Here is a 13,269-nt window from a genome sequence, read left to right as displayed (position 1 = left end):
ATACAGCCTGAAACAAAATTATACTTGGAACATTTTTAACAGCTTTAAATCTAAAATGCGAAACTCCTTCCACACACATGCTAATCATCAACGAGTCTTCCAGGTCACTATCTAGAGTGCTGAGGGAAAACAGTAGTTCTTGAAAGGGGGCACAGACCAGGAGCCGATCCTAGAGAAGATGCATGTTTATAACTGGTCTATTGTTCACCTCATTCTACCAACAGATTTGTTCTGTCTTGCTAAGGAGGGTATCAAGAAGGAGACGTGGGAATCTTTTAAAAAAAAAAAAAAAAAAACTATACTTTAAAACTCTCCCTAAATATCTCTATAAATCAAAAGACAAAAAAAAAAACCTCAAAACAAGAAACAGCTTGTACATCAACACTAAGGCCCTTCAGTCTCAAATCACAACTAGCACCATCTGCAAGATGTTTACACTCCTATAACTTAAGTCCTCAAATACAATTCCAAGTTATTTTTACTAACTTCTAGTCAGTTCTTTCATAAAAGAATCAGAATCTTCCAATTTTTCCTATGGGTGCTGTGATGATCGAACAATGTTATTTGGAAAAAAAAAAAAAAAACCCTTGCGGAAGTACAAGCTACTAGATAATAAAGGGGCATTATTTACAGTACCCCAGGTGTTTCTGGAGGGTTCTTAACAATTTTAAGTCATTCTGTTAATGATCATCCTCTCTACAGAATATGATGCCTTTACAGAACTAATTATTCCATTGACAAATGCTAGTTTTCCTCACTACTTCCCATCCCCCAAACTAGAGTTCTACAGAAAGCCTAAGGGCAAAATACTTACCTGCTTTTGATTTTCCCATGAAATAATGCATGCCACAATGTGCTATCACTTCAAAACCCAGACTCCCTTCCTAGATTGAAAAGTAATATATGAATAACTTAAAACACAGCACTAAACATAAAAATTCTAATGCACTAAAATTCAAAGCAGACATTGGCCTGCACCTCAGTGAACTTCCCTTTAACCACGAGCCAAAAAATTACTTTCTAATTGTTAAGGAATTTTCAGAGAAATCTGAACTGTCTCTCCCTAGGAGGGTCACTGAGTGGATTCTGCAGGCACAATAATCAATGACAATAATGACCCTTGGGCCCACAAGACACCAAACTGCCATCTGAATTAAATAAAGATTATGATCACATGGCTGCACTGAAGCCTGGGCAACAGAGTGAGACCCTAACTGTAAAAAAAATTAAAAATTAAAAAAAGAAAAGATTAGATTAGTCTCAGGACATTCTCAGTGGTCAGAAGTTTTGTTTTTTTTAATTGAACTCTAATCCTCTGGGAAACAGTATGCCAATCTATAACAACTCCTAGCTATTCAGGACATTTAATTTCCCATTTCCTACAGGTACACCTGAAACCTGCCTGCTCCTCCCACACTCTGCTGATATGCATCTCTTGAATAGAAAAAAAATTTCTAAGAAACCACCCCTGCTCAAAATATGGATAAATGGAATTAACCTTACATTGTTTAATTTTAGAATTCCTATCTGTACGCTTACAGCTAGTTAAGCATGAGGCATTTCTAACTATGAAAGATCCACACTATAAGTGAGAAAAAAAATAAAGATGGTTGCATGAATGTTGCATAGAAAAACCAGAACCCAGAGTTATACAAAATAGCTTGGAGCAAAAAGAAGCAAAAATAATAACCAAATGAAAAGAAATAAATATTAAAGAAAGAGACATATTTAAGACGGTCTAAATGAAATATAATTTAGCCACATTTTAGAAAGCATTTTCTTAATTGTGAATCTTTTCAGGCTTTATACTTGGCCCACTAAGCAAATTCAAGGATTACGAGCAACTAAGAGTCACTTAGAAGAGATCCAAATAAAGCATTTAACAATTTAATTTATTAAGTCATTGCAAGTATGTACTAAAAGCCAACCTGTGTTTTCTATAGCAAACACATATTGGTTGCTCTACAAATTTTGGAAATAAATGAAAATGACATCTATTAATCTATTGGTCATTCCTTATTTCATTCAAGAACTTCAAATTACTTTATAAAAAAGAAAACTCTTTCCAAATAAAGATTTTTATGTCTGAACAATTTATCATCCAAGATTGGCCTGGTAATATCCTTCAGTTTCTTAGCCTTAAAGAACGTGAGCTTAACCCAGTTAATAAAACTCAAGCACTAAAGGTTAATAAAAAGCAACAGTAATTAAGAAAACTGTAACACACATATAGTATTGTAGAAAATACCTTGGTTGGTGCTGAATAAATCTGTAGAGGTATTGCAAAAATGGCACCTATGTTTGTAGTCAAAAATACATTGGTGAATAGATTTATGGCAATGTCTTTAACAGCAAGTTTCAAAGAAAATATATTCCAACAGCCTGGAGGTAGAAATAAAGGGCCAGTGAAATTCAGAATCTAAAAAGAAAAGAAGCAAGAGAAATTACTTTTCCTAACACTAATTATGATTAAAATCATTATTAAGTATGATGCTAACATTCTTCTATACTTCAGAAAGTATGATTTTACTCAGTTATTTCCAGATCAAAAGTTGCAATATTTTTATAGAAATGATAGGTTACAAATAATGCTTAAGATGACACTGTTTTAAATTTCACAAAAGTAATCTTGAAATTTCAGTAAGTGATATTTTGCAAAAAACCTACTATTTTATCACGAACCAGGCTCATTTTTATTAATCTTTTTAGAACAATACATATACATAATATTTTTGAATAATGGTAAGAGCAAATAATTTTGAAAGGCTATATCCTGGTCCCTTTGAGCTCTTTTAAAAACAGTTTTTTAAAAAGAGAGAAGGAGAAGTCTCCTAAAAGTAATTCTGAAAATGTTAAAAGAAAAATACATGTTTTAAAAATAATAAAATTTTATATAAATAATAACTTCATAGCATTTGGAATATTTTTTATTATTTTATAGAAATAATTTCACAGCATCTGACCTTAAACAAAGCTTAAAATAAGCTAAAACTTGGGGGAAAAAACACTATAGGTACCTTTAACATGTGCTTGGTCTCCTTGGAAAGAAACACATCATTTAATACAACACTACGGTCAAAATGGTTGCGGTACCATATTGACCAAAGTCCTGATGTGTTCTCATGAGTCTCTATGTGAAACTGGGTTGCAGAAGAGTCCATTCTAAAATACCTGTGAACAGACGACATGCATGCTATCAGGCCTGAGTGTGGGACAACAGTCAGCCCTCTTATGAGCCTCTAATTGCAAAAACAGGAGCATCATAAAACGTTACTAAATGAAAGCTAGCGCCAGAGACAACCTCGGCAATCGCCTCCTTCAACCTTCTGGCTCACATAGGGAGCAACTGGAAGCCCGAGGGGAAGCAACCAGGCTGCGGCCAGCACAGCTCACAGAGGCCGCCAGGACCAAACCAGAACCTGAAGTCAACTCAGAAACACCATGTGAATATGTACTCTTTTCACACATCTGGATGCCTGATGCTGAACCTATTTCATAAACTGAATTATTTCACTTCCTTTTCCCCACTCAGCTAATACCCCTTTCACTGCCTGTTAGCAATGCTAAGGCAAGGGGAGGCAAGGCCAGAGAGAGAGAGAATCATACAAATTATATCACTATATTTTTAAACCATTTCTAGAGGGGAAAACAACAACAACAACCATATAAGATTTCAGGGAAAGTGGAAGTAACCTACCCCTGAGCCACAGAAGAGAAGAGGCATGCTTTTAGTGTTGGAGTGTGTGTTGTTTTCTTCACATCTTCTATAATTCCACTGTCACATGATGTAGCTGCTTTGTGGTATAAAGAAATAAATGTGAAGCTTAAGTACCTTTTCTTTCATTAAGCCTGAACGAAGATATATGTCTTATTTATAAATTTTTATTCACTTTTCTGTCTCCATTAAAATAGTGAATCAGACATAAAAGGTAACTACTTTCTCAAATGTTCCTGTCTTCTTTGTTGCCAATTATCCAGAAGTCCATACTTTTAAAAACCAACTTCTCTACCAGAAATGACAAAAGTGAAACAAGAAGCTCACTTGGCAGAGTAAGGGGGAATGTGTGGAGGCACGAGCAAGAAAGGAATAAAACCTAAAGAGCAAAAGGGAGCTGACCAGCAAAAAGTGGGCTGCATTTGAAAGCAGTGCTGATTGATCAAAATAATACTTTTAAGCTCTCCTTGATTAGGTTATAATATTGAGTCGCTTGTGTTCAATTCTTAACTCTCTGATGCTAATAACCAACTTTTTAAAAGTTATATATATGGTTTTTAAAAATTCAAACACTAACAAAAAATGTGAAAATAAAATCTACCTTTCTTCACCCTGACTCCCAATTATCTTAGAGGAGGCAGCTGTTAGCAGTTTCTCCAACATCCTTCCAGCTGTTCTGTGCATGTATAAGTACACAGATATCCTCTAAAAAAAAATTAAATGTCCACACACTGCTCGCATCGCTGTCCATGCATGTTTCTGAACACTCTCTCACATCTGAACACAGATGATCAGCTGTTCTGTCCTAACAAACACACATTTCTTATAGGTACAGTTTTGAATACATACATATCTGGAGGATAAACTCTCAAAACTAGAATTAAGGATCGAAGAGTAAATATGTGCATTTTAAATTTTCATAGAGATTTGCCAATTTTCCCTCAAAAACAGCCTGCATAGACTCCTGTCAAAAACCTAACAGTGCTTTCCTTCCTAATCGTTATCAACACAGAATATTAAGCTTTAAACTCAAAATTCTACATATGAGGCAGAATAAAAGTGGCATCAACAATAGTTTCTACATCATACTATCTTAGAACTACTAAGGCAGGGACTTCTTGAAATCAAACGCATTCCCTTCACTTTTTTGAAACCATGCCTAATCTGTAGTTGTAGAAAGAGTTGCCATCATGACAACCAGATAACAAAAGTCAAATGACAATCTGTTTAAAAATCTGTACCTTTGCAGGTAAAAGAAGCAATTTTTGTAAAGTTTGTTGTAGAAGTAGGTAGTAGTACTGGTTCAAACTGCAGAGACAGAGCATCTCTCTGTGAGAAATGGCGTATATCCTGAAATAAAAGAAAAGTCCCACGTGACTACTCTCAGCTGGGAGAGTATTTATCCAGTTTGAATGAACTGTTAGAATAAATAGCACAGACCAGCTATACATAGCAACTGCTCAGCATCTGTGCCATAACCATATGGAGGGGATGCTGACAATCTTCATACAAACAGAGGTTCAAGCAAGGGCAAATGGGCTTAAATTAAAGCAAAAAAGAATAAAGATAGTGCTTCTGTCTCTGTTCCTGAAAAACCCTCATATTCTACAATTAAATGCACACTTGCAATTTTAAAAGTTACTTTAGGTAAGCATTTACAATTACCTGTATCCATATAAGGCTGTTTCCTGAATGTAATATATACATATTTACTGCTGAATCATCTGTCCAAAAGAATCAGAGTATTAAAGCAGAGTATTTAATCAGAGATTAAAACAGAGCCATCTCATTCTCACACCTTCATATAATCATTAAAATACCACATTACACATTTCTATAAAAAATGTTAACTTGTTTCTCAAAACTGAAATCAAAACTAGGAGGTGTTTTCTTTTTTTTTTTCTTTTTTAATCACAAGAAAAAAGATCCTCATAAAAATGCCTACCAACCTAATCCCTCTAAATGATGAGGAACTACCAGGAGCAAAATTCTGAGTTTAGGGTCACACAATGCTCTTCTGAATGAAACTAACCAACTGGACGACTTCAAATAAAGCTATGTTCTCCTGTTGATTAGAAAGCTCCTCATTTCCTCATTTGGATAACCACATTTGGAAAGAAGAAAATCCTGAGATCTCAGGTTTCAGGCTTCCTTTTAGCCCTCACCCACAGAAGTGGTCCCCATGGGTCAGGGATCTGCCCTCATAGATGTTCACCTGGCCACTATGAGAATCACCAAGCACTGAGGACAGGAGAGCTCTCCTGCTGATCCAGCACTACAACAGCCAGCTCTGAAGACTGAAAGGTAAAGGCTGTTTAACCAATTAAGACTGCCAAAGCAGGGCACGGTGGCTCATGCTTGCAATCCCAGCACTTTGGGAGGCCAAGCGGGGAGGAATGCTTGAGCCCAGGAGTTCAAGACCATCCTGAGCAACACAGGGAGACCCTGTCTCTACAAAAAAAAAAAAAAAAAGTTTAAATTAGCCAGACATAGTGGTGTGCGCCTGTGGTCCCAGCTACTTGGGAGGCCAAGGTGGCAGGATCGCTTGAGCCCAGGAGGCTGAGGTTGCAGTGAGCCGAGATCACATCTCTGTGCTCCCACCTGGGCTACACAGCAAAATCCTGTCTAAAAAAAACAAAAACAGAAACAAAACCAAAAAACAAACCAAAAAAACCCAAAGAATAAAAACCATTGAATACGAATATATATATACAGTCACATTCAGAAGTCTTGATAACCAAAAGATACTAGTATACTCTACGTTAGGAATTTCATGGATCACAGAATGTGTCTCTGAAAAAAGTTCTTAGGAAGTTAAACAGATGAATGCATTTATTTCTGATAAGTAGGACACACATTTCCAAAGATAAAATTCATAAAACTGAACACTGAAATTCTACCTAACTTGTCAAGCATCCAGGAACAACCGCAACCTATTAGCTATTTAAAATACAAAACAGCATGATGTGGTTAAATGAGCTTAGGCAAATCATTAAAAGTGGAACAAGAAACCCAAGACTTCAAATACTTTGTAAATATTTATATTAAACTGTCATGCCCATTTAATTTCCTTACTGTCTCCAAACATGAAGAAAAATTATTCCTAAGGAAACTCAGAATAGTTTGCAGTTGTCACTTCTCCCCAAAATAATACAGCCTTCTTAGCAGTTGTAGGTTGAGAACCAGTTACTACTACAATCACTTAATAATTAAAGCAAAGGCTATTTGTCTTGGTTTGCTATGATACAATCTGTTCATAAATGCTATAGAATGATGATGCAGACTGATGAAAATATAATGAAAATTTTTAAACATTCCACCTTACCTGAGGTCTCAGATTCATCTGTAGCTACGTAAACAATAGAGAGATGATCTAACAAATCTTGTGTGTTTTCTTCAAATTCTTTTGAAAAGTTTTCCATTGTTACCATTATGCTCATTTGTAGACGCAAAACATCATCAGATTCCAGATAACAACCCTACGGTTGGAAGGAGGAGGAAAAAAGGAAAAAAAAAATCATCTCAACTTTGTGGTTTCAAACTATGGAGGAAAGGAGAAGCATTTAACATAATGGGACGTGTGTGAGAACAGAATATGCTGTTTTGTGTTTTATTTTATTTTATTTTATTTTATTTTGAGAGGGAGTCTCACTCTGTCACCCAGGCTGGAGTGCAGTGGCGCGACCTCGGCTCACTGCAAGCTCCGCCTCCCAGGTTCACGCCATTCTCCTGCCTCAGCCTCCCAAGTAGCTGGGACTACAGGCACCCGCCAGCACGCCTGGCTAATTTTTTTGTATTTTTAGTAGAGATGGAGTTTCACCGTGTTAGCCAGGATGGTCTCAATCTCCTGACCTCGTGATCCACTCGCCTCGGCCTCCCAAAGTGCTGGGATTACAGGCATGAGCCAGAGCGCCCAGCCTTGTGTTTTATTTTTAAGCAGGAGGAAAGCAGAGAGAAAACACTACATATTTTATTTTACCTTTAATTGCTGACACACTTTATTATGTAAACTGCATTCCAGTTGCACCTGCAAGAGGCTAGTATTAGTGGTTTCTGCCTAAAAGAAGAAAAAAGGAGGAAAAGAACTTTAAGTAAAAGGCTCAATCTCACACTAATAATAAACAATCTATCAAGTATTCAGAAACTACACTTTTTCATTTATTCAATAAATATCTGAGTATCTGCTAAATGCTGGGCATTATTCTTTTTAGTGGATATACAACAGTAAGCTAAACAGAGAAATCTGTTCTCAGGACTGTCACTGAGCTTACATTCTAATGAAAATCATAAGTTCTCCCTCGGGCAACATGAAAATTCCTTATTACACCTATAAGCAGGTGAATATGTTCTAAATATACACAGGAACACTGGAGTTTGGTGTTTCTAATGTTTGTTGAAAATGTTATTTAAACACAGGAATCTATTGTTATTTTAAAGTAGGTTTACAAAGTAACAAAATTCTAAGTGTGCCTTCCATCAGTACAATGACCTAGAAACCATGACCCTCAAGTTAGACCAAAAAAATAAAAAATAAAAAAAAAGAGATGTCCAAAATTCAATTGACTGTCATTTTTAACAGGGAAGAGTTATGGATGAAAGAGACAAAAGCATATAAAAAGAATGCAAGACTCTGTCAAATTTAAAGATCTTAACAGCCCCTGGGATGATGTCAACACATATTTAAGAAAAGGAAAATGAAAAATCAAATCAAGGGATACGACCTTGAGTAGGAGGGTGGGGGCTACAGGCATGTGAATACAGCAAAAAGTTACTCAGTGCAGTATGTGAATCTAAAAGACATGGGCTATGAGACTTCCTCTTTCATTAAGTTTAATGTCTCTGGCATAGTGATTCCAAAAAGGTACTCCACCCGGGAGCCACAGTCCTAACATCAAATCTTGGCAAGGTAAGAAGGCATTCTCCAAAGCCTAGGCTGGCTTAATAGGGAGTACCTATTTAAAAACCCAGGAAAGATGCATTACTAAGAAGAATCACTACAATTATGTTTGTTAGATTTATAAAACTTACCCAAGTACATTATAAAAGAATACATTTTAAACTACTTCAATTGTCATTCAGGCAATTAAAATACAGAAAAAAAGAATAGGTCAGGCACAGTAGTGGTTCACATCTGTAATCCCAGCACTTCGGGAGGCCAAGGCAGTGGATCACTGGAGCCCAGGAGTTGCAGACCAGCTAGGAGACATGGCAAAACCCCGTCTCTACTAGAAAAAATACCAGAATTAGCCAGGCGTGGTGATGTGCGCTTATAGTCCCAGCTACTAGGAAGGCTGAGGTGGGATGATTGATTGAGCCCAAGAGGTCAAGGCTGTAGTGAACCGTGACTCTTTTAATCTTTTTTTAAGAAAAAGAATAAAATATATTTTTAATGCAGTAAAAATATTTAAGGAGTTTAATTAAGTTTGTAAATGGGACCAAACATTAAACACTCTTTTAAAGAAATCATTGTTCATATCTGCTAGTATTCTTAAATAGAATAATATGATTTGTAAAATGAATCTAAAATCTTAAACTAGATTTTTTTGTTTTGTTTTTTGAGACAGGGTCTCACTCTGTTTCCCAGGCTGGAGTCGGGTAGTGCAATCTTGGCTCATGCAACCTCCACCTCAGCCTCCCAAGTAGCTGGGACTACAGGCGCACACCACCACACATGGCTAATTTGTGTATTTTTTATAGAGACAGAGCTTCACCATATTGCCCAGGCTGGTTTTGAACTCCTGGGCTCAAGCAATCCACCCACCTCAGCCTCCCAAAGTGCTAGGATTACAGGTGTGCACCAATACACCAGCCTGAAGAACTAGATTTTTAAATTTGTCTATGAACAAATCCCAACATCAAACAGAAAAAGCCCACTTTCTGAAACTGATTTTTAATTTTTAAAATTTATCTTTAAAATTAAAAGAGACTTGTTAGGCTGGGTGCAGTGGCTCATGCCTGTAATCCCAGCACTTTGGGAGGCCGAGGTGGGTGGATCATCTGAGGTCAGCAGTTGGAGACTAGCCTGGCCAAAATGGTGAAACCCCGTCTCTACTAAAAATACAAAAAAAAATGGCCAGGCATTGTGGCTCACGCCTATAATCTCAGCATTTTGGGAGGCCGAGGCGGGCGGATCACGGGGTCAGGAGATCAAGACCATCCTGGATAACATGGTGAAACCCCGTCTCTACTAAAAATACAAAAAATTAGCTGGGTGTGGTGGTGGGTGCCTGTAGTCCCAGCTACTCGGGAGGCTGAGGCAGGAGAATGGCGTGAACCTGAGAGGTAGAGCTTGCAGTGAGCCGAGATCGCGCCACTGCACTCCAGCCTGGGCGACAGAACGAGACTCCGTCAAAAAAAAAAAAAAAATTGCTGGGCATAGTGGCGCACACCTGTAGTCCCAGCTACTTGGGAGGCTGAGGCAGGAGAATCACTTGAACCCAGGAGACGGAGGTTTCAGTGAGCTGAGATCGTGCCATTGCACTCCAGCCTGGGTGACAAGAGTGAAACTCCGTCTCAAAAAAAAATAAAATACTTGTTATACTGCCCAGGCTGAAGCATAGTGGCAATTCACAGGCACCATCATAGTGCAATGCAGCCTCAAACTCCTGGCCTCAAGCGATCCTCCCACCTCAGCCTCCTGAGTAGCTGGGACTACAAGCGTGCACTACCATGCCCAGCTCTGAAACTGCTTTAACTAAGGTTACAAATGATCCTCACACGGCCAAATCCAACAGAAACTTCTCCTTTTGTTCACCACTCTCCCTGCTGCCACCAGCCCCCTGTCCTGTTACAGCCTGAACCACTTGTCCCTCTCGGTTTTTCTTTCTCTCTGGTTCCTCTGCCAGCTGTTGCTCCTTTAACCATCAGACACTGAGTTATGCTGGATGCCGCCTATGCCCTCTTCACTCTCTCCCAGGGGAGCTTGTTGGCATGCTGAACCCTCCCACATCGATTCCTCTAGCTTAGTCCTCTCCATACCTATATGTCCAACCAGTGACTGGGCATCCACCTGAATCCTCACACACCCCAACCTGGCCACCTTTGCTGTGTGCCTCATCTTAGCACCATTATTCATCAACCCTATCATTATTTATCCAGTTGTTTAAGCCAGAAACCTGAAAACCCCTTTCACTTCAGCTTCTCATACTCTCCTCAAACAAATCCATAACCAAGTCATACTGATTGTACCTCCTTCATGAGCCCTTAAACCCACTCACTTCTCCTCTTTCTTAATACCCCAGATATCAGGGGTTGGCAAACTATGCCCACAGGTTAAATCCAGTTTGCTGCTTATTTTTGTCAGCAAAGTTTTATTGGAACACAGCCATGCCCGTTCCTTTATGGACTGTCTACTATTGCCTTCATGCTATGATAGCAGAGTTGAGTACTTGCAACAGAGACTGTACAGCCTACAAAGTCAAAATAAATACTCTAACACCACGAAACTACACAAAAAAATGATGGTGCAGTAACTTCCTCCTAGTCTCCCTGCATCCACCTCTGCCCTTTCCACTCCATTCTCCACACTGCACCAAGAGTGAATTTACCCATATACAAATCTGGTCATGCCACTATTTGCTTAAAACTCTTCAAAGACTTCTCACTTGGCAAAAGTCCCAAATCCTCTGCTGTCGCTATAAAACTCCGGCACCTGCCTAGTCTCGACCTCCCTGCGCATGCTCCAACCTCACTGGTCTCGTTTCTGCTCTGCTTGCCTCAACACCTTTGAATTTTCTGTCCCTTTGCCTTGCACCCACTCCTCCAACCCACCCACCTCTCCACCTAGCTAAATCTGATTTATGCTTCATGTCCTGGCTTAAATACCCTTTCAGACACCACAGCAACTTCTACCTGACCTTTTGTAACACTTCTCACAACAACATGGTCAAGGTCTATCTACCCCAGGAGATTCTAAGCATCTCGTGCTTCGAATGCACAATGCCTATCACTTCATCAGCACTCAATAAACAGCTGATGAGTGGATAGAGGTGGGCATACAGCCACAGATGCTATGGAATCAGCTTGAAAAGGGCAAGAGAAGCTTGAAAAGGGCAAGAAACAGAAAATAGTAAACGGTGCCTACAAAATAAAAGAATAAAAACCTGACAGTGTGTATTTCTGACCTGAAACTTTCAAAAAACGTTTAAAGAAAAAAATCATATTAACACACTTTTAAAGTACACATTTATAAGTTTTTTTTTTTTTTAAAGAAATCTACAACAATTTAACTATGTTAAGGTCTTAACCTGACAAGGCAATTCTCTACCCTACAATATTTCTTCAAATGAAAAGATGTTAAAAGTTCACAATCATATTAACAGTTTTTGACACAATTAACAACGCTATTTTGCAGAGTAATTTGCTATGATTTAAAGCCTAATATTTTGTCATTCTTAGTAAATCTCTGGACGGATATATTTATAACTTGCCATTTTAATTAAGATTCTTCTATTAGCGAGAGGCATTTTAAAAATCACTATTTTGTTTCTTTTGCTGTAGGACATATTTCAGAATCCCACAAGGGGGAGTTCTAGCACCTCCAAACTGCCCTTCAGAAGTATGCTAATTTTTCTAAAAGAAAAAGTTTCAAGTCCATATCTTTCTCAAAAGAACAAAACAATTGGGCCGGGCGCGGTGGCCAACGCCTGTAATCCCAGCACTCTGGGAGGCCAAGGCAGGCGGATCACGAGGTCAGGAGATCAAGACCATCCTGGCTAACATGGTGAAACCCTGTCTCTACTAAAAAATACAAAAAATCAGCCAGGCATGGTGGCGGGCGCCTGTAGTCCCAGCTACTCGGGAGGCTGAGGCAGGAGAATGGCGTGAACCTGGGAGGCAGAGCTTGCAGTGAGCCGAGATCGGGCCACTGCACTCCAACCTGGGCAACAGCATGAGACTTCATCTCAAAAAAAAAAAAAAAAAAAAAAAAAGAACAAAACAATAGCAACATTAACTTGATAAAAAAGAAACTCTAACCAAAATGTTAGCCAGGGGGCAACCACATACTAGGGTTACAAGTTCCCCACCCGTCCCCAACCGAGCACACTGTGTGACAACAGGACACGCCCTCATCCAGAGTGAGCCTGGGCTGATTAGACAGGAAAAACAAATAAAAACCTAATTCTCTAGTTTTGAAACCTCCCATACTCCTTTAACAAATCAGATCAGATATTTTATAGAAAAAAGAAAAAGTAACTCTATAAACAGCTTTTTCTTAAGTAGTCTTCATTGAAAGTATTAATACAGTTTATATATTTCATATTATTTCATATAAAGTATTATCCCCTTTTAGAAGATGGGGGAAATTGTGGCTTGGAGGGGTTAAGAGACTTATCAAAGATCTTGGGGCTAGGTAGTAGAAAAACAGAAAAAAAAAATCAGATTTTTCAACTGCAGTCAGTACTTTTTTAACAAATCAAAATAGATCAAATCTGTTTCTCCTAGGTACCTAAAGGCCTAAAAATCCATCAACACAGGGATATATATTAGAAAACCATACCAAGATAAAATGCAAAGGTCAAGAAAATAGAAATGTTAAAACTCCTTTTGTATGT

The 13,269-nt window shown here is 38.3% G+C and overlaps 1 protein-coding gene across 50 annotated transcripts in view; it reads right to left on the bottom strand.

Moving 5' to 3' along the window:
- TMEM131L (transmembrane 131 like) overlaps positions 1-13,269 on the bottom strand; it is a 170,341-nt gene that overhangs the window by 47,993 nt on the left and 109,079 nt on the right. For 20 of the 50 annotated variants that reach the window (XR_010156364.1, XR_010156362.1, XR_010156365.1 and 17 more), the window contains 8 exons: positions 7,695-7,772; positions 7,041-7,194; positions 5,381-5,439; positions 4,957-5,065; positions 3,698-3,794; positions 3,018-3,171; positions 2,249-2,419; positions 815-884 (listed from right to left, as the gene is read on the bottom strand). Coding sequence is in view for 46 of the 50 variants with exons in the window: in XM_016952415.4 (XP_016807904.3) it covers positions 815-884; positions 2,249-2,419; positions 3,018-3,171; positions 3,698-3,794; positions 4,957-5,065; positions 5,381-5,439; positions 7,041-7,194; positions 7,695-7,772 (892 nt within the window). In the remaining 4 variants the exon portion in view is untranslated. The remainder of the gene's footprint in view (positions 1-814; positions 885-2,248; positions 2,420-3,017; positions 3,172-3,697; positions 3,795-4,956; positions 5,066-5,380; positions 5,440-7,040; positions 7,195-7,694; positions 7,773-13,269) is intronic. The other 30 variants (XR_010156363.1, XM_063809115.1, XM_054683441.2 and 27 more) reach the window with 6 other exon arrangements.

Source organism: Pan troglodytes, chromosome 3 (genome assembly GCF_028858775.2).
Source record: "Pan troglodytes isolate AG18354 chromosome 3, NHGRI_mPanTro3-v2.0_pri, whole genome shotgun sequence".
Taxonomy (NCBI): Eukaryota; Metazoa; Chordata; class Mammalia; order Primates; family Hominidae; genus Pan; species Pan troglodytes.
Note: the sequence above shows the minus strand (reverse complement) of the source record. Positions and strands in the feature narration are given on the sequence as shown.